This window comes from Salvelinus alpinus, chromosome 23 (genome assembly GCF_045679555.1).
Source record: "Salvelinus alpinus chromosome 23, SLU_Salpinus.1, whole genome shotgun sequence".
Taxonomy (NCBI): domain Eukaryota; kingdom Metazoa; phylum Chordata; class Actinopteri; order Salmoniformes; family Salmonidae; genus Salvelinus; species Salvelinus alpinus.
Genome location: NC_092108.1, coordinates 26637729 through 26665545, shown reverse-complemented (window position 1 = coordinate 26665545; position 27817 = coordinate 26637729). Strand labels below are relative to the sequence as shown.

Genomic DNA, 27817 nt, shown 5'->3' with positions numbered 1-27817 from the left:
AAATACTTCTAAGCCCTTAAGTGAGCTCAACAGCGGAACGTGTTTTCTTGGGAAAACACAGACTGTGAAAGCTTGTTAGTTCCATCATCATTTTCTTTGATTGTTGTCGTATACAGTGCATTCGGAAAGTATTCAGACTCCTTCCCTTTTTCCACATTTTGTTATGTTACAGCCTTATTCTTATTCCTCATCAATCTACACACAATACCCCATAATGAAAAAGCGAAAACAAGTTTTGGACATTTTTCCAAATGAATAAAACATTTAAAACAGATATTTACATAAGTATTTAGACCCTTTGCTATGAGACTAGAAATTGAGATCAGGTGCATCCTGATTATCCTTGAGATGTTTCTACAACTTGATTGGAGTCCACCTGTGGTAAATTCAATTGATTGATTTGGAAGGCACACACCTGTCTATATAAGGTCCCATGGTTGACAGTGCATGTCAGAGCAAAAACCAAGCCATGAGGTCGAAGGAATGAGCTCCGAGACAGGATTGTGTCGAGGAACAGATCTGGGGAAGGGTACCCAAGAACACATTGAAGGTCCCCAAGAACACAGTGGCCTTCATCATTCGTAAATGGAAGAAGTTTGGAACCACCAAGACTCTAGAGCTGGCCACCCAGCCAAACTGAGCAATCGGGGGAGAAGGGCCTTGGTCAGGGAGTTGACCAAAAACCCGATGGCCACCTTGACAGAGCTCCAGAGTTCCTCTGTGGAGATGGGAGAATCTTCCAGAAGGACAACCATCTCCAGCCTGAATGCCAAGAGTCACGTCTGGAGAAAACCTGGCAGCATCCCTACGGTGAAGCATGGTGGGGATGTTTTTCAGCGGACGGGACTGGAAGACTTGTCAGGATCGAGGGGAAAGATGAACGGAGCAAAGTACTGAGAGATCCTTCATGAAAACCTGCTCCAGAGTGCTCAGGACCTCAGACTGGATCGAAGGTTCACCTTCCAACAGTACAACGGCCCTAAGCACACAACCAAGACAACGCAGTAGTGGCTTCGGGACAAGTCTCTGAATGTTCTTGAGTCGCCCAGCCAGAGCCTGGACTTGAACCCGATCTAACATCTCCGGAGAGACCTGAAAATAGCTGTGTAGTGATGCTCCCCTTCCAAGCTGACAGAGCTTCAGAGGATCTGCAGAGAAGAATGGGAGAAACTCCCCAAATACAGGTGTGCCAAGCTTTTAGTGTCTTACCCAAGAAGACTCGAGACTGTAATCACTGCCAAAGGTGCTTCAACACAGTACTGAGTAAAGTGTCTGAATACTTATGTAAATGTGATATTTCAGTTTAAAAATTGTAATACATTTAAAAAAAAATGTCTAACCCTGTTTTTGCTTTGTCATTATGGGGTATTGTGTGTAGATTGATGGGATTTTTTTTAATTTTTTAAATAAATTTTAGAATAAGGCTGTAATGTAATAAAATGTGGAAAAAGCGAAGGGGTATGGATACTTTCCGAATGCACTGTATGTCACAAGCAGCAAGTGCAGTCTTTTCCCATGACTGAAGTTTCTGTGTGTGTGTGTGTGTGTGTGTGTGTGTGTGTGTGTGTGTGTGTGTGTGTGTGTGTGTGTGTGTGTGTGTGTGTGTGTGTGTGTGTGTGTGTGTGTGTGTGTGTGTGTGTGTGTGTGTGTGTGTGTGTGTGTGTGTGTGTGTGTGTGTGTGTGTGGTGTGACTACAGCCTGCAGGTGTGATGCCAGGACGACTGCTGCTTGTGAGATGGGGACAGGACGCTGCCGATGCCGGGCAGAATTCACGGGAAACAACTGTGAACGCTGTGCAGATGGTTACTATGGCTTCCCGCAGTGCATCAGTACGTAAACTCTCCTCATTTCTAAGATGTACCAATTACTTGTATAAAGCAATTATTAGGATGGGAAATATGTTGTACGCAGAGGAAATTATTGACTGAATGAATGGATGGATGGAGGGACAGACGGACAAATTAACCAACGAACAACAAATAAATGACTGAATGACCAGTGGGAGAATGAACAACCGTATGAATGAATAACAAATAAGAAGGCGTATAATATAGCCCTGCCCTAGCTTGGTTTATATTTGGACCCAGGATGAGGGAGGAAACTCCTTCAGAAGCTCTTAATTGAGGATGTCCTGCTTTTGACCTCAGAGGAAGCTTTACTATACAGTAAGAGCCCATGTAGAATGTAGTGAGGAGTTGGGATCTGAAGAAGGCTAATTGACCTCATTCCTACATAACATGTAAGAATTAAGAATTTTTGTCGAATGACTTAATGTTTTGGATCAACATTCCCAGATCTAAAGAAAAAAAACACAAGTATGCAGGATATGTTTTCTGTGGAGCTGTGTGAGGGAGCTGGCGGATGCCCTCTCACATTGACGAGATGGTGATAGGCTATTTTTATTCAAACTTTCATGCCATACCAGCAGTCCTCCTCACACTGAACATCATCCTCCATTTTTAAAGAAATTGAGCACTTGAAGCAGGAAGCCACAGGTGTGTGCAATTAGCTAATTAGAAAGGCTCACAAGTAGTCAACTGACAATTAAAGGGACATTCTACATTCTATGTGGCGACGTCCTTTAAATAAGGGCTTGTCAATCATGGATTTTGGTCTGACACCATGAGAAGCACAAGGAATGTTGTAATTACAGAGTTGAAATACTGTACATTCACACAAACAGGTAAAGGTTGAGTTGATTGGAAAATATCAATTAACTGGATTTGCATGTAATAATGAATTTACATTTTAGGATATATAAACACACAATAAATACATTGATACAAATGACAGTGAAGGCAACTCATCCAAAGGCTGCAGTACTGCTACAACATACTCGCAGAAGAAATGAAATACCAATCCTTTACCACACTCTCCCCATTCTGTCAGACCTTCACCTTACCATGTCAACAGAGACACACCTCACCCTGCATGTCTTTAGCTTGAGTTGTTCGTTCTTCTCGTATTCTGATTATTGACCTTTAGACATTGTGTCAGTGCGGGATGATGCATAAAGTCATGTTTCAACTGTGTATTCAAAACATTCCTCGTGCTTCACATGCTGTCAGACCAAAAGCCATGATTGACAAGCCCTTACTTTAGGACTTGTCACAGCAATCACCATGTGTCACACTATGTGTTTGTGAGAGAGTTTGGCAGTTATACTGTACTGTCTATCTATTCTCCCAAAGTAGCTTGTCTATTTTCTTAAATGACCAAGTTCTTATTAGAAACACAGTTGAGTAATATATGTTACTTTCATGCCCACTCCTGTCTTTCCACAGTCGCTGTATTAACAAGGACAGTCATCTTGAAGATGCTTTCTGTTCCTCACTCCTCACTGTTTACTGATATTGTAAATCTGGAATCTGTTTAACTGATGTTCTCTGGAACAGTCCAATCCCATAGAAAGTGAAACATGATGTTGTCCTGGCTACATTCCACAACGACCCTCCTCATCCCCATAGTCTAATCATGCCTTCCACAGTAAAAACAAAAGGGGCTGTATACATATCTTGATTACCCCGTTGATTTAGCTATGGTAGACACAAATCATTAACTAAACCTTTCATGTCAACTTTTATACAGAGGTTTTATACAGAAATTCTAATGAGTGAGTAATCGACCCCAGGTGGTTAGCTTTCCCTTGTCATATAAACAGAAGATTTATTGTGGAATGAAGAATTTGGGTTGGCATTTTATTAATACAGTACAGAGATTTATTACTGGATGCGATTATAAAAAAGCAGGATTTTATCTTTTGGAGGCTGTGAGTGCTCCAAGAGCAGTCTAAACATGTATAGTAGACAGACTCCCTGGTAGTAACTAAATCAGGTTCTGTTTGGGGTGGGCTGCTATCCATCAATAATATCTCTATTTGCCAGGAGGTTTTCTTTTTGGTCTTTATCTTAAAGCTTATGAATCAGTATGATTAAAATGATGTTGCAGTATTTTGCATTTTCATGGGGTGTTCAATACAATTTCTTTCCTACTAGCTCTTAGCTTGTTCCTCGTACCAATTAGATTACAAGATTACTGGGGTAGAGCACAGCACACAAACAACTGTAGATATTCATGGTGTTGAAATAGATTTTACGCTTTTCTTTTAAATCAGGATATCCAATCTACCAGCCCACCACTAAATCTCCTGCCGGCCATATAGTGGGTAAGTGTTGTACACATTATACTATAATGTAACCACAGTGTAATGTAATCTAACATACCCTTTTATAACAAGACAAAACATGACCACATAAACATAAACTACCCATGTTTTCTCATTACCGGTATATGTTAGTCTGATCACTCTGATAATGATCTTGTTTATCTGATTTAGTTTGTTGCCTTCTTTATAGTGTAACACTTCTCTCTTTCTCCCTCCCTCCCTGCACCCCCCTCTCTCTCACTCTGTCTCTGTGTCTCCCTCTCCTTCCCCCTCCTTCTTTTCATCTCTCTCCACAGGGCCCACTGCCTGCCCTCCTGGTTATTTCGGACCACCCAGCTGTCAACGTGAGTGTGATTAGACTACCCTACGCTATACTAACAGCTTTTACAGCACCTCAGCTCTGACTCCTGTAAGGCAGTAGGGCTCCTGACACCTCTAAGGGAATGAGGCTGAGAATCTATCTCTGTCTCTGTGTTTTCTCTTTCTCTCTCTCTCTCTTTCCTTCTCTCTCTCTCTCTCTCTCTCTCTCTCTCTCTCTCTCTCTCTCTCTCTCTCTCTCTCTCTCACTCCCCCCCCCTCATCCTCTCTCTCTTTCTCTGTCTCTCACTCTCCCCCCTCATCCTCTCTCTCTTTCTCTGTCTGTGTCACTCTCTCTCTCTCTCTCCCCTCCCACGCTCTCTCTATTTGAGATGTCCTGCTTGTAGAGAGCACTGCCTCAGACTCTTTCTGTGGGCCATGTTGTTGAGTTATATATGGACAGGACAGGTCATAAAACAGAGGATTACTAGACCTTTTAGGGGACCACTCAATCCAAATGGGTTTACTTTGTGTCAAAGGTGTGTGCGTGTGCGTGATAACACTAACTGCACTGTGTACTCATCTGATTTCAAAACCCTGACTTTGGAATATCAGCATGTTTTCTTTAATGGGGTTCTGAAGGTTAAGTGCTCTTTCTTGCCTGATGGTAGCCAGCATGTCTTCTTCCCATGATGCCACTGGGTCAGCTGGGATGGTTCAGGGAGAAACAAACAGACATTCTATTAATATCTATGAACGGTCCCCTCCCAAATTGCCGGTTGACTTTGTTTTCTCTCTCGCTGGGATCAACTTGGGGGAAAATGCCAGATTAGAAAAATAGCTTGTTTTTATTTGAAACAAGGATATAAAGGATGTATTTTACTCTGTCTCAGTCTCCGATATTTATTGTTTGTCTGGGAATGTGGGCGACAAAAATAATTGACTTTCATCCAGTGTGTCAGATTCTCCCTAAGAGAGGTGGGTGTGGAGTCAGGCACAGGGTAAGAATTTCAAGAAGGGCTTTTTATTACAAGTCCATCAACAGAACAGGCACGGGACCACAACAGCAGCCACTAAGAAACAGGAACGCAGTCCAGTCGAACACGGAGGAACACCCTCCTCTGACTAAACTAACGTGCGGGAAAACAGTCCCGTGAAAACGCCTGTTTAACAGAACAAACAAAACGCAACCCAAACCAACGACAGATACACAAACAATCACGCACAAAACCTAGCGGGTAGGGCGAGATTAAATACCCCACTGATTAGCCTAAACTAGACACAGGTGAACACAAGACAGACAAAACCAAACGAAAAAGTTAAGGGATCGGTGGCAGCTAGTAGACCGGCGACGACGACCGCCGAGCGCCGCCCAAACAGGGAGAGGAGCCACCTTCGGTGGAAGTCGTGACACAGTGTCCTTAAGGGAAGGAATTTAATCTTTAACTGTGCTAAAGAAAGGCCCATTGCTAATGGCACATGTGGTGGGAAAGCCTGTGGCGCTTCCCAATATATATTGAGCCTCAATTTAGCTTTTCTGGTGTTGTGTGATGAAATGTGTCTTCTGTGTTTATTTACATTCAGATAGTGTGTCTGCAATCAATAATGTATTTTTTATTTTTTATATATATTTTTATTTTCAGAGTGTTTGTGTGACCGACGTGGATCAGTTCTGGAGCTGTGTGATGCGTCAGGGCGCTGCGTGTGCCGTGAAGGGGTGGAAGGCCAGCGATGTGACCGCTGTCGACCAGGACATCACACCTTCCCTAACTGCCAAAGTGAGGAACCGTTCCCTCTCACCAAACCACAGCTCAAATAGATCAACAATTTTAATTCTCAAAACCTCTTTGAAGTAAATTTTACAGCAAAACATGACCCCATAAGATAATCAATTGTTTTGTTTCATTATTGACAAAATTCAACCTGTAGTAGATGGAAACAGTCATCTCTTTCCCACCACTTCTTTTCACAGTGACAGTGTGTCGTTGTGACGGTGCAGGTGTGACTGACAGAGTCTGCGGGCCCAACGGACAGTGCCGTTGCCGTGCCAACTACATAGGACGGCAATGTGATCAGTGTGCCCCTGGTTACTATGGATATCCAGAATGTTCCTGTGCGTTTTTTCACCCTCTTGCTTTGGCTACACCCACAGGATGGTTACTGCACTGCAGACACTGATTTGCCCACATCAACCTTTACATGACCAAGCTGCTGCTGATGGAAAAACGGATGCGTAGTCTCACAGAGCTTAATGTAGCCTCTTCAGTGTTTCCCTACTCTGGTCTTCCAGTACCCCCAACAGTACATATTTTTGTTGTGGCCCCATAAGCACACCTGATTCTACTAGTCAACTAATCATCAAGCCCTTGACAAGTTGAATCAGGTGTTTTTGTCCGGGGCCACAACCAAAACGTCTGCTGGTGGTACTGGAGGACCGGAGTTGGGAAACACCGCTGTAGAGCTACTTACATTGATTCTCCCACAATAATCCGTAAAGCCCCACACTGTCATTCACACTGATTTACACCATACAAATAGAATCTGTCTAATCTAGTCATTATATTTCTATGGATGACCCATGGTTATCTTAACCAATACACTTAAATCAACAAGGCAACACTGACTCATTTAAACTAAGTGTATTCTAGTGTGGGCTCATTTCTGTCTTTAAAGGATACATATTGTATATTGAGTATGATTTGTGGCGTCGGAAGCTTTGATTTGAAGTACTATGCCATCTCATTCTCCCATGAAACATCTCACAGTCCCTCTCTCTGTGCCTCTCTCTCTCCCCAGTCTGCCAGTGTTCTGGGGAGGGTTCCTATGACCCCATGTGTAACCCAGTATCAGGCCAGTGTCTGTGTCGCCCTGGGGTGGTGGGCCAGCAGTGTGATCGTTGTGCTGGGTCAGGCCTCCGCTTTCCCCAATGTTCAGGTAACCCTTAGTCGACGGGCTCTGCACACTAGACAATTTCATAGGCATACCTATAACCTGAACTACTTTGTGAAGTGGAGGTAATGTGGTAATATGATATGACAGCCCCACTGGATATATTGAGGTCGAGGACCTCCCTCTCAAATAGATCAACTATTTTCATTCTCAAAATGTGACCTATTGGAAGTTAATTTTACACCAAAACATGACCCCACAAAAGTTCAAGATGAATCAACTGTTTTGTTTCATTATTGACACATCAACCTGTAGTAGATGGAAACAGTCATCTCTTTCCCACCACTTCTTTTCACAGTGACAGTGTGTCGTTGTGACGGTGCAGGTGCGACTGACAGAGTCTGCGGGCCCAACAGACAGTGCCGTTGCCGTGCCAACTACGTGGGACAGCAATGTGACCAGTGTGCCCCCGGTTACTATGGATACCCAGACTGTGCCTGTGCGTGTTTTCACCCTCTTGTTTTGGCCACACCCACGGGAGGGCTATTGCACTGCAGACACTGATTCGCCCACATCAACCTTTACATGACCTAGCTGCTGCTGATGGAAAAACTGATGCCTAGTCTCACAGGGCTTAATGTAGCCTATTCAGCGCTGTAGCTACAGACCTTGATTCTCCCACAATGACCCTTAAAGCCCATGTTGATTTACCCCACATAAATAAAAATCTGTCTTATCTAGTCATTCTATTTTTATGATTTACCCATAGTTGTCTGAACAAAACAAATCACTGAAAGCAAAGCCGACCCATATAGACTTGATCCATTTAAACATGAGCGCATTCCTGTCTTTAAAGGATACAAATTGCAGATTTACTATGATCTGTGCTGTTAGAGGCATTTGATTTGACAATACGTCATCTCATTCTCCCATGAAACATCTCACAGTCCCTCTCTCTGTGCCTCTCTCTCTCCCCAGTCTGCCAGTGTTCTGGGGAGGGTTCCTATGACCCCATGTGTAACCCAGTATCAGGCCAGTGTCTGTGTTGCCCTGGGGTGGTGGGCCAGCAGTGTGATCGTTGTTCTGTGTCAGGCCTCCGCTTTCCACAGTGTTCAGGGTACCTCACTAGATTATTTATTTACATTTAAAAAAATCTCCCTTCATATTTTGGGGGTTTATTTAGACAGTATAGAAGTAGAGGGGGGCATAGACTCAGTGTACAAAACATTAGGAGCCCCTGCTTGAATCAAGGTCTTTCCATGACGTAGACTGACCAGATGAATCCAGGGGAAAGCTATGATCCCTTATTGATGTCACTTGTTAAATCCACTTCAATCAGTGTAGATAAAGGGGAGGATACAGGTTAAAGAAGGATTTTTAAGCCTTGATACAATTGAGACATAGATTGTATATGTGTTCCATTCAGAGGGTGAATGGGCAAGACAAAAGATTTACGTGACTTTGAACGGAGTATGGTAGTAGGCGCCAGGCAGGTGCCAGGTTTTTCACGCTCAACAGTTTTCTGTGTGTATTAAGAATGGTCCACCACCAGAATGGTCCACCTGTGGCAAGCATTGGATAAACATGGGCCAGTATCCCTGTGGATCCCCTGTTTTCAATACACCAGCACCCTCCCCTTGCGAGGATAATGACACTGAACACATTGGGAGGGATCTTAGACCATTCCTCCATACAGAATCTTTCCAGAACCTTATCTTTCCATATCCTTTGTCTGCACTTATGGACTGTTTTTCAATGGGTTTAAAGTATGGAGACTGATATGGCCATTGCAAAATGTTGATTTTGTGGGGCCGTTAAGGTCAACGGCATCATGAATTTTATTAACTACCAGGACGTTTTAGCCCAAAACCTGGTTGCCTCTTCCTGGACTGAAACTTGGCCACAAGTGGATCTTCCAGCAAGACAATAACCCTAAGCACACACCAAATCCACAAATAAATAGTTAATTGACCACAGAATCATTGAAAACCTGAGGTTTGAATTGAAGAGGGCAGACAAAGGATATCAAGAATCTGGAAAGATTATTTATGAAGGAATGTCTATGTCGTTATCCTCTCAAGAGGAAGGTGCTGCAGTATTGAAAACGGGACCCAATATTTTTTACCCGCATCTTTTTGAGATTTGTATTACTTACAAAATCTCTTTCTCTGAGAAATTGTATTAGTATAGAAGAATATAATACCAAAAAAGTTTTGCATACAATAAATCTCAGTATTTGTATTTATTTTAAACAATGTTTTTGCTCATCTTTATCAAGGGATCCAATAATTCCGGACATTTACACATAGGGCGGTGCACAATTGGCTCAGCGTCATCCGGGTTAGGGTTTAGCCAGGTAGGCCGTCATTGTAAATAAGAATTTGTTATTTACTGACTTGCCTAGTTAAATAAAGGTTAAATAACATTTTAAAAAGACCACAGGCTCTGTTCTCTAAACAATTCCATTGACTACCTGTAACCTAAACCATCTTTGTGATGTGGAGGTAGAGCTGGTCTTAAGATATGCTATCCCCACGGGAGATGGTTCAATGGTTATGTTTCACGGGGGGTGTTTGACCAAATATTAGGCAAACATTTCTCAATGTGGTTTATACAATGTGTAAAATTGATAATTGTAGAGATAGTTTTCACATCCAGCCTAGGGATATAAGTTACTTCAGTCACCCCTGGTGTGACCTTGCCAACAAAGTACTGTTCTGTAAATGTATTCCGTGGAGCACAGCTGTCTTTCCTCTTCATAAAATAACAATTTGCGTGAAGTTTTTAAAGACGTTTTTATATCCTCTATTCCAGCCTCTATCAGCCAGTGTAACCCAGCAGGGTCAGAGGTCACCACAGCAGATCCACAAACGGTATGCAACCTATGACTCCCACAACATGGCTGACTGAGAAATACTTACTTTACTTTTAGTTTTTTTTGCCTCCCCCAACATGGCCCACTCTAAGCCTCTTCGTTCTTTATAATCTTTATAGTTTTATTAGCTGAGGTAATGGGACTACCTACAAGAAAAAAAGTGACTTCCTTAAATATTACAGAGGGAAAAGATGCATCAATGCTTCTGAAACACAGGATTTCCAGAGGTGTGGCGGGGTTGCTTTATGTGAAATGTTTTGTTGGAAAGAAAACATCACTATCATTGTGAATGGTTATTGAAACATTCTACCTTAAATGTAGGGTTTTGTTCCGCGTAAAAAAAAGCATATCTACTACTTTTTACGCAATATGCTGTAAGTAAGTAGGCTTGTCTAAGCCAGAACGGCCCATGGGGCAGGAACCTATCTCCTCTTTCTGTAGTGTGAGGCAGCTTGATGTACAAGTAATACACCCCCTGGACTCCCCCAATCCGTCTCCTTTTTTTTTTTACACTTCAAGGGGTCTTAAAATTCCAAATCAAATATCTAAATGATCTTTGGTATGTGTCTGTGTGTGTGTGTGTGTGCGTGTGCGTGTGCATCTGTGTTTGCACGTGTGTGTCATCCTGATATAGGGTTCCTGTGGCTGCCTGCCCAATGTGGATGGAACCCTGTGTGATACATGTAAACCGCTCCACTGGAACCTAGCAACAGAGAACCCCAGCGGCTGTATAGGTGGGTGACCTGCATATGATCTTACTCGACTAATGTATCTCTGCAGCTATACTGTCCTGCTCCACTCATAACAGATACTCATTTTAAAATTAAGCCTTCATGACATCCTGATGTACACTGAACAAAAATATAAACGCAACATGTTTCATGAGGTGAAATTAAAGATCCCAGATATGTTCCATATGCACAAAAAGCTTATTTCTCTCCAATTTTGTGCACACATTTGTTTACATCCTTTGCCAAGATAATCCATCCACCTGACAGGTGTGCTGATTAAACTGCATGATCATTACATAGGTGCAACTTGTGCTGGGGACAATAAAAGGCCACTTTAAAATGTGCAGTTTTGTCACACAACACAATGCCACAGTTTTGAGGAAGTGTGCAATTGGCAAGCATATTGCAGGAATGTCCACCAGAGCTGTTGCCAGAGAATTTAATGTTAATTTCCTTACCATAAGCCGCTTCCAACGTAATTTCAGAGAATTTGGCAGTACGTCCAACCGGCTGCACAACTGCAGACCACATGTAACCACACCAGCCCAAGACTTCCTCATCTGAAATCAGCCTTCCGGACAGCTGATGAAGCTGTGGGTTTGCACAACAGAAGAATTCCTGCACAAACTGTCAGAAACTGTCTCAGGGATGCTCATCTGCGTGCTCGTCATCCTCACCAGGGTCTTAACCTGACTGCAGTTTGGCGTCGTCACCGACTTCAGTAGGGGAATGCTCACCTTCGATGGCCACTGGCACGCTGGAGAAGAGTGCTCTTCATGGATGAATCTGTTTTCAACTGTACCGGGCAGATGGCGAGCAGTTTTCTGATGTCAATGTTGTGAACATAGTGCCCCATGGTGGCGGTGGGATTGTGATATGGGCAGGCATACAGTGCATTCGGAAAGTGTTCAGCCTTATTCTAAAATGGATAAAATAAAACATTTTCCTCATCAATCTACGCACAGTGCCCCATAATGGCAAAGCGAAAACAGGTTTTTAGAAATGTTTGCAAATGTATTAAAACAAAAAAAAACATATTTACATAAGTTTTCAGACCCTTTGCTATGAGACTCAAAATTGAGCTCAGGTGCATCCTGTTTCCATTGATCATCGTTGAGATGTTTCTACGACAGGATTGGAGACCACATGTGGTAAATTCTATTGATTGGACATGATTTGGAAAAGCACACCCCTGTGCATGTCAGAGCAAAAACCAAGCCATGAGGTCGAAGGAATTGTCCGTAGAGCTCCGAGACAGGATTGTATCGAGACACAGATCGGGGAAGCATACCAAAAACATTCTGCAGCATTGAAGGTCCCCAAGAACACAGTGGCCTCCATCATTCTTAAATGGAAGAAGTTTAGAACCACCAAGATTCTTCCAAGAGCTGGCCGCCCGGCCAAACTGAGCAATCGGGGAGGTGACCAAGAACCTGATGGTCATTCTGGCAGAGCTCCAGAGTTCCTCTGTGGAGATGGGAGAACCTTCCAGAAGGAGAACCATCTCTGCAGCACTCCACCAATTAGGTTGAGTGGCCAGATGGAAGCCACTCCTCAGTAAAATGCACATGACATCCCACTTGGAGTTTGCCAAAAGGCACCTAAAGGACTCTCAGACCATGAGAAACAAGATTCTCTGGTCTGATGAAACCAAGATTGAACACGTTGGCTTGAAGCGTCACATCTGGATTAAAACCTGGCTCCATCCCTACGGTGAAGCATGGTGGTGGCACCATCATGCTGTGGGGACTAGTCAGGATCGAGGGAAAGATGAACAGAGAAAAGTAGAGATCCTTGATGAAAAACTGCTCCAGAGCACTCAGGACCTCAGACTGGAGCAAATGTTCACCTTTCAACAGGACCCTGAGCACACAGCCAAGACAACGCATGAGTGGCTTCGGGACAAGTGTTTGAATGTCCTTGAGCCGCCCAGCCAGAGCCCAGACTTGAACCCGATCGAACATCTCTGGAGAGACCTGAAAATAGTTGTTCAGTGACGCTCCCCATCCAACCTGACAGAGCTTGAGAGGATCTACAGAGAAGAATGGGAGAAACTCCCCAAATACAGGTGTGCCAAACTTGTAGCGTCATACCCAAGAAGACTCGAGGCTGTAATCGCTGCCAAAGGGGCTTCAACAAAGTACTGAGTAAGGGTCTGAATACTTATGTAAATGTGATGTTTTTTTGTTTTTTTTGCTTTCACAATTTATTTTACTTTATCTCTTTGGGGTTTAACCAGCTGCATTAAGTACTGCTGTGCATCTCCTCCTCATGGACTGCACCATATTTGCCAGTTCTTGCTGTGAGATGTTACCCCACTCTTCCACCAAGGCACCTGCAAGTTCCCGGACATTTCTGGGGGGAATGGCCCTCACCCTCCGATCCAACCGGTCCCAGACGTGCTCAATGGGATTGAGATCTGGGCTCTTCGCTGGCCATGGCAGAACACTGACATTCCTGTCTTGCAGGAAATCACGCACAGAACGAGCAGTATGGCTGGTGGCATTGTCATGCTGGATAGTCATGTCAGGATGAGCCTGCAGGAAGGGTACCACATGAGGGAGGAGGATCTCTTCCTTGTAATGCACAGCGTTGAGATCGCCTGCAATGACAATACGCTGAGTCCGATGATGTTGTGACACACCGCCCCCAGACCATGACGGACCCTCCACCTCCAAATCGCTCCAGATTACAGGCCTTGGTGTAACGCTCATTCCTTCAACGATAAACGCGAATCTGACCATCACCCCTGGTGAGACAAAACCATGACTCGTCAGTGAAAAGCACTTTTTGCCAGTCCTGTCTGGTCCAGGGACGGTGGGTTTGTGCCCATAGGCGACGTTGTTGCCGGTGATGTCTGGTGAGGACCTGCCTTACAACAGGCCTACAAGCCCTCAGTCCAGCCTCTCTCAGCCTATTGCGGACAGTCTGAGCACTGATGGACGGATTGTGCGTTCCTGGTGTAACTCTGGCAGTTGTTGTTGCCATCCTGTACCTGTCCCGCAGGTGTGATGTTCAGATGTACCGATCCTGTGCTGGTGTTGTTACACGTGGTCTGCCACTGCGAGGACGATCAGCTGTCTTTTGGTGTTTTTCAGAGTCAGTAGAAAGGCCTCTTTAGTGTCCTAAGTTTTCATAACTGGGACCTTAATTTCTTACCGTCTGTAAGCTGTTAGTGTCTTAACAACCGTTCAACAGGTACATGTTCATTTATTGTTTATGGTTCATTGAACAAGGATGGGAAACAGTGTTTAAACCCTTTACAATGAAGATCTGTGAAGTTATTTGGATTTTTACGAATTATCTTTGAAAGACAGGGTCCTGAAAAAGGGGCTTTTCTTTTTTTGCTGAGTTTATTTAGAATTTAAGGCACTCTTAACCAGCATGGCTACCACAGCAATCTGCAGCGATACGCCATCCCATCTGGTTTGCGCTTAGTAGGACTATCATTTGTTTTTCAACAGGACAATGGCCCAGCACACCTCCAGGCTGTGTAAGGGCTATTTGACCAAGGAGAGTAATGGAGTGCTGCAGCCGATGACCTGGCCTTCACAATCACCCGACCTCAACCCAATTGAGATGGTTTGGGATGAGTTGGACCGCAGAGTGAAGGAAAAGCAGCCAACAAGTGCTCAGCAAATGCGGGAACTCCTTCAAAACTGTTGGAAAAGCATTCCAGGTGAAGCTGGTTGAGAGAATGCCAATAGTGTGCAAAGCTGTCATCAAGGCAAAGGGTGGCTACTTTGAAGAATCTCAAATAGGACATATATAACCTTTTTTGGTTACTACATGATTCCATATATGTTATTTCCTAGTTTTGATGTTCACTATGATTCTACAATATAGAAAATAGTACAAATAAAGAAAAACCCTTGAATGAGTAGGTGTGTCCAAACTTTTGACTGGTACTATTTGTGGGTTATTGTGGAGAGGACTCTCTGCTTAAAACATCTGCCCCCCCCATCCTCATAATTCTACCATGTACAGAACTGCCTCTCCTCAACCAGCCAGTGAGTGCAGTGTAGAAACAGCCCCAGCCTTTGTCCAGATACCTGTCTAAAGTTACAGTTCTGCAAGAATGTTATCACCACTGCTTGCCTGCCTGCTGCCAGGAGATACAGTATATGGATGGAGGGAAGTTAGAAAGAAGATCTTTTAATATTTAGGAATGCCTCAGGTTTTACTGTGGCCGGATGAATACTGAGGATTGTTCTCCGACGGTTGACAGGGTTAGGAGAGAGTAAGAGAGCAGTGGCTCCCCTGGTCCTTTGTGGATATGTGCAGTTCAGAAGATTTATATTTTTTGTTGCTGCTGTTTTTCACCCATGAAAGTGGTGGAATTCTGTAAATAGAGTCTTGTTCCCTATACCCTACAGTGCCCTACCTCTTAATTTCTCTCTCTCTGCCCCCCAGCTCTGTTTCTCTCTCTCTGTTTCTCACTCTTTTAATCTTCCCTTTAACAGCTTTTGCTCTATTGTATTGTCATTGCATCGCTGAATAATGTGTGACTCATTTGTTTCAAGTTGTACCTATAGAGCAGACTTTCTCACTTTATACTTCCTATCTCTCTCCCAGAGTGTCACTGTGATGTCAAAGGGACCCTGAGTGGGGTGGGAGAGTGTCAACAGGTGAGTCTGTCTACCTCTGTCTGCTCATACTGTACTGCCATATGATACGGATACATTATGTCCAGCACACCAGTACTAACTGATTTATACATAACTTTACCATAAATCGCTTAATGTTTAACTAGGGGGTCCATTTGTTTTGGATATTTTCCTTTAACCCATGGCATTGTTGAAGGTCTTTCTATAACGCACGGTATAATTCAGTGGCTATTGTTTGAGCTGCTTTTGAAAGCAAAGTCGAATTGAAAACATTATTGGCATTGTTGAATTCGATTTTCATAATGGCAAACAAGTCTGTTCTTTGGTTACCAGTGAAATAACTGTAGCTATCTAGTAAACTTGCTAGCTACTTCAGTGGATGTTGAACACATTTCTACCGGAAAATGTGTTAAATTACAGCCATGGTATAAAAGGGATAATCAATTCAGGGCTCTGTGCGTTCTCTGGAAAATAATGCAACTAGCGCGTAATTCATTATTTTCCATAGAAGGCATAGTCCCTCGTTGATTATCCCTTAATTATTACACTACTAAATCACTATTTACTTTGCAACGTTCACCTCTCACAAGCAATTCCCCATTAACTTCAGCATTGTCTACTATTGTAGAAAAGTGGGCAGTGTTTCTGCAAGCCCAACGTGTGCAGCCATACCTGTGACACATGCACGGAGGGCTACTACCTGCTGCAGAAGAGGAACTATTTTGGCTGTCAAGGTGAGTCACCTAACATGAAGCAGACTGGCTTCCTATAAATACACAATCTTCTTTTTATCTTATCAGTTTGTCTAACGTGTGGGGAAGTAGCTTTATCAACCATAGAATGTGTCACAAAGGTGTGTCTTTGTCTCACAAAGACTGTCTCACTTGACCGAACATGTTGTGTGAGTAATAGATCAATAATTAACATGTAAGGTAGTGAACTACCCCGAGTCAGGAGTTGACTTTAGGCTCTGTTATGGTTGTTTTAGTCAGAATGACTTCATTGACCTGCTGCCTCTTTCTGATAGGCTGCCAGTGTGATGTGGGTGGGGCCATCAGCAGAGGCTGTGACGAGATGTCTGGACAGTGCCAGTGTCGGAAGAACATAGTGGGCCGCACCTGCAATGAGTAAGGACTGACTGAAACTAAACGCACAATGACAGGATGTATTGCTTCTCAAGTAATCACATAAATTCACGTTTTTTTCTGCCATTGAAACCCTTGGGCGGGCCGCTTAGCATTTTTTCAGTGTCTACTCCTGAGTGACTAACCAACATTTCTGTTTTGGGGTTTTTAAACAACTAATTGACCAACATTGATTAAATTATTTGAATTCCAGTAATTTTTTTCTATGAGGGCAATGCACAATTTCTCTAAAGATAAATCAGATCAAGCCTGAACTCTGTGTGTAACATCTGCTTTCAACTCACACTCTCAAACACATAGATCCCCTGAACGCAGCTCACTCTCCAGATCCCAATCACCTGAATTCTGATCACCTGTTCACACACCTGTATGTCATTATCACACACTATTTAGTTCAGTTCTTTGTACCCCATCATTGTGAGGTATTGTTTGTTTTGTGACACACTTCTAGTCGGCGCTCTGTTTTTCCCATAATTGAAACCTCCCGTGTATGATAGTTTTTGCCTGACTCACTAACTTTGCCTATTCCCTGCCTGTACTTTAGCCTATCGGATTTCCTGTTATCAACCTATTGCCTGATCTCCCAGACGACGTTACTAGCCTTTTCACTGCCTGTACTGTTGCCTTTTTGGACCCCCTGTGTATGACCTTCTGCCTGCCCCTGGACCCAGCTACCTGCCTCCTCCTGTGGTCCTTTACAAATAAACACCTGCTGCGCCCTACGCTTGAAACCAGCTCGCTGTCTCCCATTGTGTTCATTACAGTGTGATGTAGTAGAGAGTTGTAGTTTCCAACAGGCCAATATTCTACATATACTATATCTACAAAAGTATGTGGACACACCTTCAAATTAGTGGATTCGGTTATTTCAGCCACACCCGTTGCTTTCAGGTGTATAAAATCTCCATGGACAAACATTGGCAGTAGAATGGTCTTACTGAAGAGCTCAGTGACTTTCAACATGGCACTTTCACAGGATGCCACCTTTCCAACAAGTCAGTTCGTCAAATTTCTGCCCTGCTAGAGCTGCCCTGGTCGACTGTAAGTGCTGTTATTGTGAAGTGGAAACGTCTAGGAGCAACACCGGCTCAGCCGTGTAGCGCGTAGCATGTAAAATTGCCTGTCCTGGTTGCAACACTCACTACCGAGTTCCAAACTGCCTCTGGAAACAATGTCAGCACAGGAACTGTTCCTCGGGAGCTTTATGAAATGGGTTTCCAGAGGCAGATTATCATGTGCAATGCCAAGCGTCGGCTAGAGTGTTGTAAAGCCCGCGTCATTGCTCTCTGGAGCAGTGGAAACACGTTCTCTGGAGTGATGAATCACGCTTCACCACCTGGCAGTCCCGGCGGACGAATCTGGGTTTGGCGGATGGCAGGAAAACGCTACCTGCTCCAATTCATAGTGCCAACTGTAAATTTTGGTGGAGGAGGAATAATTGTCTGGGGCTGTTTTTCGTGGTTCAGGCTCCTTAATTCCAGTGAAGGGAAATCTTAATGCTACGGCATACAATGACATTCTGGATGGTTCTGTTCTTCCAACTTTGTGGCAACAGTTTGGGGAAGGGCCCTGACCTCAACCCCATGAACACCTTTGGGATGAATTGGAACGCTGACTGCAAGGAAAGCCTAATTGCCCAACATCAATGCCCGACCTCACTACTGCTCTTGTGGCTGGTTGGAAGCACGTTTCCACAGAAATTTAGTGAACATCTAGTGAAAAGCCTTCCCAGAAGAGTGGAGGTTGTTATAGCAGCAAAGGGGGGACCAACTTCAAATTAAAACCCATGATTTTGAATGAGATGTTTGACGAGCAGGTGTTCAAATACTTTTGGTCATATAGCTTAGCGTAGAAAGCGTGGTAATTAACTACAATGACCATAAAACATTGCATGCCTACTTGTCTGGTCTGAGACGGGGAGAAGAGAGAAGAGGGATAGAGAGCAGTTGCTTCGTGAGCTATCTCTATCTGAAAACACATGATCTAAGTGATTGATAGTTGGTATTCAGCAGTTATAAAAATATGCCTTATTTACTTTGAAGAACTACTAAAATAGTGATTTTGCCAGACAGCATAGGCAGCAGCTCTATGGAGATGATGACTTGGAATGAAATAATCAAGTCATCAAATAGTCTTAACACAAATGTAATATACACAACAACTGAAATATTTTGTTAAAGGAAAGCAATGTGATTAAATGGTGGTTAGTAAGTGATAAGCAGTAATGGGCAGTCACTACCATCATGGGAGATTTATTCATTGTTTAATTCTTTATTGTTACAGCACTCAACCCACATAATGCATAGAGCATTTAACGTAAAAAAATATATATCGAAGTCAAAAACCGTAATGAATTATTAATAATCAAACCAAAACCGAACCAACCTCAAAAAGCACTATTTGCTCAGCAGTCGGAAGTTTACATACACCTTAGCCAAATACATTTAAACTCAGTTTTTCACAAATCCTGACATTTAGTCCTAGTAGAAAGTCCCTGTCTTAGTATCACCACTTTATTTTAAGAATGTGAAATGTCAGAATAATAGTAGAGAGAATTATTTATTTAAGCTTTTATTTCTTTCATCACATTCCCAGTGGGTCAGAAGTTTACATACACTCAATTAGTATTTGGTAGCATTGCCTATAAATTGTTTAACTTGGGTCAAACGTTTCGGGTAACCTTCCACAAGCTTCCCACAATAAGTTGGGTGAATTTTGGCCCATTCCTCCTGACAGAGCTGGTGTAACTGAGTCAGGTTTGTAGGCCTCCTTGCTCGCATACGCTTTTCCAGTTCTGCCCACAAATTTTCTATAGGATTGAGGTCAGGGCTTTGTGATGGCCACTCCAATACCTTGACTTTGTTGTCCTTAAGCCATTTTGCCACAACTTTGGAAGTATGCTTGGAGTCATTGTCCATTTGGAAGACCCATTTTGCGACTAAGCTTTAACTTCCTGACTCATGTCTTGAGATTTTGCTTCAATATATCCACATCATTTTCCTGCCTCATGATGCCATCTATTTTGTGAAGTGCACCGTTCCCTCCTGCAGCAAAGCACCCCCACGTGCACAGCTCCATGGCAGAGTATGTAGAATCACATGAAATGTGCTTTAAAACTGCGAAAATGTATCTCAGCTCCATGGAGCATTTGTACAATTGCAGGAAAATTGTTTAAAAAATGTAACATTTTGCTACACAGCCAAGATGGGGGCCTCAAAAATGTTCTCTGAAATTCAGCCATACCGGTGAGCCGACCATGCTCTGGCCAAGCCCACCACCTAAGGCCCTTCTTGATCCTGAAAAAAACCTGGATTTGGAGCAAATGTTGTTACATACTGATGAATGGCAAGAAACAAACTGAATATGTCATCTTCATATAATAGGATACATGCATTATAAATCAAGACTGCCATGATTATGTTCCAAACATATGAAACATAGCTTAAGTGTTTTGTTTTTACTCTTTCCCTCCTCCTTCTCGCGCCTCCTGTCTGACAATACCAGGCCAGCACCTAACTACTACTTCCCCAGCCTGCACCACCTGAGGTATGAGGTGGAGGATGGCATCACCCCTAACGCCAGGCCTGTACGCTTTGGCTACGACCCCAAGGAGTTCCCGGAATTCAGTTGGAGAGGATACGCCATCATGTCCCCAGCACAGGTAAGATACATGTTGATCTTGATAAGAGGACCTCCAGTCTGTGCTTGCCTGACCTGCCTGTCATCTCAATGATTTAGTAGTGGCTTTTTTTCTTTTTTCTTTAAACCTCATTTCTGCTGTACGTTCTTTGTGGAAGTGCTCCTACAAGCATTTCTTATGATGGATATTCTTGGTGGTTCCTTGCAGGTTAGAACTTGTTGAATGTGTTGGGTCTGGCGGTCGTGCATGGTAGTTGGGTTTTGTGGTCAATGTTGTGGTGGCTGTGTTTTTTCTTTTGAGTGTGTTGGTGTGAATGTTGGTTGTAGCTTTCTGGAAAGAAGCAGGTCATTCTCCCAGTCAGTCTTAACCCTTGGTGTGTCTGAAATGGCACCCTATTCTCTATATAGTGCATTACTTTTGACCAGGCTCTGGTCAAAAGGAGTGCACTATATAGGGAATAGGGTGTCATGAATTCAGACGCCACTCCTGTTTCTCCTCAGCCAGAGGTGATCCTATCGCTAGCTGTGGGTTTCCCCGGCCCCTTCCACATAGTGTTTCGCTACATCACCAGTACCCCCCTCAGGCCCACACAGGGCTGGCTGCACAGGGGGCGAGTCCGAGCCAGGATCTTGGTGGTGGACGAGTCTGGTTTTCACTCTTGCTGTGACTGTAAGTGATGGATGTTTCCCCTTTGCTGCCCTGCTAGCTCTGCTATAAACTGGTCCTAGATCTGTTTGTGCTGTCTTACTACTCCTGTGGTCATGGGACCAGGCTAGCTCTGCTCTGCTCTCCTTTGTTGATCATATTAGCTTACTGCTTGCACTTCTTCTCCTCTAACTCTTTCTATATCTCCAGCTGTCTACCAGCATGGCCTTCTATTCTACTAACAGTAGAGGGTAACACCCGCCCCCTCCCCCCGACCATCACCACCACCATCCTGCACCCCCTCCATAAGTCTGTCTAACTCCTGTCCCTGCAGAGTGAAGTGAGAGTAACAGTGCATGTGGACAAGGCAAGGCGATCCTTGTTCCGACTTGTCCTGCGGTACGCTAACCCCAGCAGCCAGGACAGTGTGACTGGTAGTGTAACGGCTACCTATGTCCGAGGTGGCCAAGGTAAGGCTGCCTCTCTAACTCCTGCTTCACACAAGTCATATTAATCTCCTAACAATCAAACAGAAACAGTTTTATCTCCCATACACCCTCAAAAACACAGATACGGTACATAGATAAGCCTACTGTATAGGCTGTTAAAGGGTTTGAGCTTTTATCGAAGTCTTTCGTTGATCCTTGCTCTTTTGTTTGGAAATGCATTACTACCCTGAAATGGCATGGAGTGTCTAGACACACCCTTGTTGATATACAGTGTACCTTGAACTACATAAAAACATGTCAACATGTGTGCTGTTAGCTGTGACGTCTTGTGTTGCTGTGTTTAGCTGCATTTAGCTGTATCCTGACTGACTGATTGATTGTATCCTGCAGGGTCAGGTCAGAGTAAGGAAGTGGTGTTTCCTCCAAGCTCCTCCCCTGCCTACCTCACAGTCCCTGGCGATGGCTTCACTGAGCTCTTCTCTCTGACCCCTGGGAAATGGATCATACGCATCCGGGCAGAGGGCCTTCTACTGGTGAGACCAGAATCTGTAATAACACATACAGAAGAGAAAATATGGATGCAAAAAGGTAGAGGGATAGATCATACATCTGTTCTTTTCTCTCTCTGCTCTTCACCCCCCTCCCAGGACTACTTGGTGCTGCTGCCAAGTGATTACTACGAGGCTCCCGTCCTCCAGGAGAAGATCACTCAGCCCTGCACGTACACATCCACCGCCAACAGAGACGCAAAGTAATCCCTATGTTCCCTCAATCCTCTTTACCATGCCATACTATTCTGTCATGTGAATGTTGGCTCCAGACAGTGTGCCTGTTGAATGTATGGACGCATGGGGAGTGAGTAGCTCCGTTTTGTACCGACAGAACTGTGGTTATATGTAGAAGCTAGGCAACAGAGTTTAAATTAAGCTTCTAAAATAAATAGATCAATATATCCCCAAGCAACTGGGAGAGAGTGAGCAGTCAGTTATGTACAACCGCGAACCAATCAGTTAGTAACGTAACGCAGCGACACAAACCCAACAAGCCATGGCTTCCCTCAGAGGAAAAGACAAGGAGCAACTTGGAGACGAAAATGAGAGTAATGAACAGCTAAGGATATCCAGGAAAACATGGCTAAAATGCTCTCAATGCCACCAAAACAAACCAACTGTTACAATCTGTTGTTAAGAAAGTAGATTTGCTCTAAAAGAATGTGAAGTCTATCGTGTCAGACATGCACAAGGCGTGCGCATAAACGAACAAGGCAACAAAATGTGCCTTCTGGAAACAGGGTTGCATACTTTAAAATATGAACTGGACCAGCAGAAAATAGAATCAGATGAAACAACATGAGACTATTGTCCTTCCCAGAAGAAGGAAAAAGGAGACCTTTCAGCTACATGGTCAAACGGATATCAGAGGAGCTTGGCGTGGATATATCACCAGAAGATCTGGAACGATGCCATCGGATCGGCGTGAAACAGAAGAATGTTAAATACCATTGTATGTTAATCTTCAAGTTGTGGAACTATAAGACCAAAGTCAACATTCTGAAGGCACAGGGGAGATCAAAATCCACTGTCAGTCCATTCGATTCGTCCAGGACCTGTCTGCTAAGGTGAGAAAAAACCCACAAGCAATACATTCCCGATCAGACATTCAATGGAGGAAAAAGGAATCAAGTCTCAACTCTGCTTCCCAGAAGTGCTGTGTGTATGGAAAGGAACATGAAAGATGGATTTCACAAGCGCAGATGAAGCCCTTTCCAGTTGAAGAAGAGCTCACTGTTCTGAGGAGAGGACGAAGTATGAAAAAGCGATAAACACACTAGGCTACATAAAATAATATCTAAGACCAGCTTATCAAAGTAATGATATAAGTAGCCGATGCCAATGAGCTACATGGACATGGAAAGACAATACAAAAGAGGAATTATAAACTGGGTGGTTTGAGTCCTGAATGCTGATTGGCTGACAGCCTTGGTATATCAGACTGTATACCACGGGTATGACAAAACATTTTTTTTTACTGCTCTAATTACGTAGGTAAACAGTTTCTAGTAGCAATAAGGCACCTCAGGGGTTTGTGATATATGGCCAATATACCACGGCTAAGGGCTGTCTCCAGGCACTCTGCGTTGCGTCGTGCTTAACAACAGCACTTAGCCGTGGTATATTAACCATATACCCCCCCCACACACACACACTCATTCCACTCTCAGTGGACCCACTTTCCCCAAGTAGACCCCTATCAACAACTATATGTTAATTAAATATACAAGGTAATACAAACTGACCACAGTACTTAAGTGGCATTTTTCCTCCAATGTATGTACAATGACATAATCCAGTCTTTTGGTACATTAGGAGAGGAGTTGGAGCTTAAAAGCCCTAAAAAGGCATAGCGCCTCAAAGTACAAAGAAGTACTTTGCTTTATGTTTTTTGTGTGTTCTGTCTGCTCAGACCACATACTCACACGCTCTATATGTATGTATGTATGTATGTATGTATGTATGTATGTATGTATGTATGTATGTATGTATGTATGTATGTATGTATGTATGTATGTATGTATGTATGTATGTATGTATGCATGCATGCATGTATGTATGTATGTATGCATGCATGCATGTATGTATGTATCTATGTATGTATGTATGTATGCATGCATGCATGTATGTATGTATCTATGTATATGTGTATGTAATGTATTCATACTATGACTCTCCCATTTCATGGAATTCCCACTGCCCTCATATGACATGTCTGCTAAAATATTTCATCTTTGATTCTATAAAGACCAATAAAATCCAACTTACTTTACTTGGAATGTGCACAGGCTTCATGATGGGGGGGGAAAAATCATATGGTTCTGGAACACTTAAAGAGATTGTCAGCAGATGTGGTTTTCCTGCAAGAGTTACATTTTTTTTTTTAAAGAGAGAAATTTAATATTTCTGCTGCCAATGACTGGAACGAACTGCAAAAATCACTACATTTGGAGACTCTTATCTCCCTCACTAGCTTTAAGCACCAGCTGTCAGAGCAGCTCACAAATCACTGCACCTGTACATAGCCCATCTGTAAATAGCCCATCCAACTACCTCATCCCCATATGTATTTATTTATTTATCTTGCTCATTTGCACCCCAGTATCTCTACTTGCACATTCATCTTCTGCACATTCTACCATTCCAGTGTTTAATTGCTATATTGTAATTACCTCGCCACCATGGCCTATTTATTGCCTTACCTCCCTTATCCTACCTTATTTGCACCTGCTGTATATAGACTTTTTCTACTGTATTGTTGATTGTATGTTTGTTTATTCCATGTGTAACTCTGTGTTGTTGTATGTGTCAAACTGCTGTGCTTTATCTTGGCCAGGTCGCAGTTGCAAATGAGAACTTGTTCTCAACTGGCCTACCTGGTTAAATAAAGGTGAAATAAATAAAAATATTTAAAGTGGAGCTGGGTTGGAGAGGCCTATGCTGCCACCTACTGTAGTAACAGCAGATGTGTAGGCATAGTGATAAATAATATCCGAGCACACCTTACATGGTGACAAATACACATCTATCACACCAGGGGCAAATCTGGTGTTTTTAGATGGAATTCAAGCTATATTAGATCAAATCCAGACAGGAACTATTATTTTAGCAGGAGACCTAATATTCTATATTCTATAAGATTGACAGACGGCGTAATAAAAAAGCAAATACATTTTTATCTCTATAAATAATTAACTGGACACCTGGAGACTGACATTCCCAACGACAAAATAGTTTTTTCTCTCAAAGTAAGAAAAGCTATTCAATAATTTTTATTTCCAAAAATGCACTCAACAATTTACTGGGTTCAAAAATCCATGAAATAGTGATATCGGATCATTATCCGTTATCATGCTTAATTACACCAATCGCAAATACACTTAGCGACAGAGTATGGAGAATGAACAGAGTACATCTTCAAGACCCGAAATGTATTAAATACGTAAATATATATTTTTTAAACCTTTACAATTACAAAAGTAGACATGGAGAAAAGCCAGTTCCTGTTATAATTTGGAATGCTTTTAAGGCGTACATTGGGGAAATGATAATCTCATGCTCTGCAAAAGTTAAATCTGAGTTATACATTTTTAGTAAATTAATAAGTATCTTAGAACTAGCCCATTAAAACAATCTTTACAAAGTAAAGACAAAAATAAAATGTCTGAACAAACAGGAATATGGTGTTTTACTTTTGAAGAGAGCCAACAACTACAGGTTAAACTCAAATAAAGCATACTAGTTAATGGCAAATACACCTGGTAAAAATCTCGCAGCCCTCACAAAACGAATACACACCAAACCAGTTATAATCTTAGATTATAAAGATACAGATGTGTTAATTAGAAACAACAATGTGATTAATTACAATTTTAAAAGCTTCTTAGAAAATCTATATAAATCAGAATTAAACAACAGCAGGATCACCCAAAAATAATTATTAGACACTGTTAAAACATTCACGCAGAGAAAAGCACCAGGAATGGATGGCTTTCCCATAGAATTCTATTTAATATTTTTGGACAAAATAGCACCCCATTTACACAAATGACATCACACGTCACTCAATTCAGTGCCTCCTAGTTTAATGTATCAAACAGTTATTTCAGTTATGTTAAAACCAGATAAATCTGGAGTCTCCTGCTGATTACAGACCCATAAATTGAATAAATTGTGACAATAACATTTTAACAAAGCTCATAAGCAATAGAATGGCAAACCTTTTACCGGACTTGATACATATTAATCAAACAGGGTTTATTAAAAACATACACTTACAAATAAATACAAGAACGTGTTTCAGTTTAATAGGATACGCAAAAAAACAAGATATAGATTTATCAATAATGGCTGATGCCGACAAGGCTGTCTTGAATGGCCATTTCTATTCAAAACTTTGGAAATGTTCAACTTTCCATCTGAAATAGTACATTTTAATAAAAATATTATATAAATATCCTAAAGCAAAAATATACACAAATAATACATTATCGGATTAAATTGCTTTAGAAAGGGGCACAAGACAGAGATGTCCTCTCTCCCCCCTCCAGTTTGTAGTGGCAATTGAACCGCTAGACAGGACCCACAGGTAACAGGTATCAGTATTGGTTAACATGAATATAAACAAAACTTATTTGCAGACAATCTTCTGATATACCTGACCAATATTGAAAAGTCAATGCCCCTCTGCTAAAAATATTTTCAGAATACTCTAAAATCTCAAATGAAATAATGGCAATAGGCTAAATAAAAATAATAACTCATGATCTACAGCAATCCTTTAAGTGGACTACAAAAAATATAAATTACTTAGGATGTTTAAAAAGTGACAACAAACATATAAAGATAACTTTATCCCATTACTCAACAATATGAAAGCAGACCTTATTAAATGGAACAATCTTCCCATAAATCTAACGGGTAGACTAAACTTATTCAGAATGGCATGGCTCCCAAAGTTTTTATTCTTATTCTTGGTAATACCAATTAACCCACCGAAGACATTCTTTAAAAAAATATACTCGGTCATAACAGACTTCATATGGGCAAATAAAAGTCATATAATAAAAAGGAAAGTTTTACATGTCCCTAAATCTGAGGCTGGTTTTAACCTTCCAGATTTGGAATTGTATTAATTCGCCACCCAAGGCTTTTACTTGCGACATATAAATGCACTAAAGAGGAATAATGGGTACATATTGAATATGCGCATGCTCATACCCAGAATCTTTTCATGTGTCTATTTTCAAAGAATGGAGCTAAGAACATTAACAACTTTATAGTTAAGTACAATATAACAACATGGAAGAAAGTGAAACAGATTCTACAAGAACCAATATCACTCCCTAAAAACACAACCTTGTGGAACAATCCTTAGATAGCTATTCAGAATTCACCGATAAATTGGTCCACGTGGAAAACATAAATTACTTGGTAATAGGAAATACATTTATTTCCATGACAGCATTAAACAACATAAACATTTTCAAATACATGCAACTTTATGCAAGTTTATCACAAAATTTTGATTTGAAATATTTTCAGCATCAGAGCAACCTTGAGGGAATCCTATTTGAGTCAGAAAAGTGCTGGAGATGGGGGTGTGGTCATGTCGCTGTGATCAGGGGTGATGTAGTTGATGTTTGAGTTATATTGTTGTTTGTATGTTTTGTATTGTTAATACATTTTTTTATCAAATCTTACAAAAAAACATTTTGTACTGTACATGCTGTAGACTGAGTGCTGTTGTCTTTGTCTCCTCTGTGTTTTTCAATGTTTTTTTTTTAAGCATGCCATCCCCAGACTGTTAACCACTCTTGTGTC

At 42.2% G+C, this 27817-nt stretch overlaps 1 protein-coding gene across 5 annotated transcripts in view; it reads left to right on the top strand.

Annotated features, from left to right (window-relative positions):
- The window catches only part of LOC139550680 (laminin subunit alpha-3-like), a 124203-nt gene that overhangs the window by 55573 nt on the left and 40813 nt on the right, over positions 1-27817 (top strand). For 3 of the 5 annotated variants that reach the window (XM_071361737.1, XM_071361735.1, XM_071361738.1), the window contains exons 10-25: positions 1698-1829; positions 4115-4165; positions 4462-4509; positions 6106-6240; positions 6435-6575; positions 7259-7396; positions 7710-7850; positions 10166-10224; positions 10861-10960; positions 15533-15585; positions 16193-16298; positions 16592-16691; positions 20214-20370; positions 20850-21018; positions 21834-21976; positions 22091-22194. In XM_071361737.1, the coding sequence (XP_071217838.1) occupies positions 1698-1829; positions 4115-4165; positions 4462-4509; positions 6106-6240; positions 6435-6575; positions 7259-7396; positions 7710-7850; positions 10166-10224; positions 10861-10960; positions 15533-15585; positions 16193-16298; positions 16592-16691; positions 20214-20370; positions 20850-21018; positions 21834-21976; positions 22091-22194 (1777 nt within the window). Of the gene's footprint in view, positions 1-1697; positions 1830-4114; positions 4166-4461; positions 4510-6105; positions 6241-6434; positions 6576-7258; positions 7397-7709; positions 7851-10165; positions 10225-10859; positions 10961-14421; positions 14637-15532; positions 15586-16192; positions 16299-16591; positions 16692-20213; positions 20371-20849; positions 21019-21328; positions 21465-21833; positions 21977-22090; positions 22195-27817 lie in introns of those variants that run through there. The other 2 variants (XM_071361736.1, XM_071361739.1) reach the window with 2 other exon arrangements.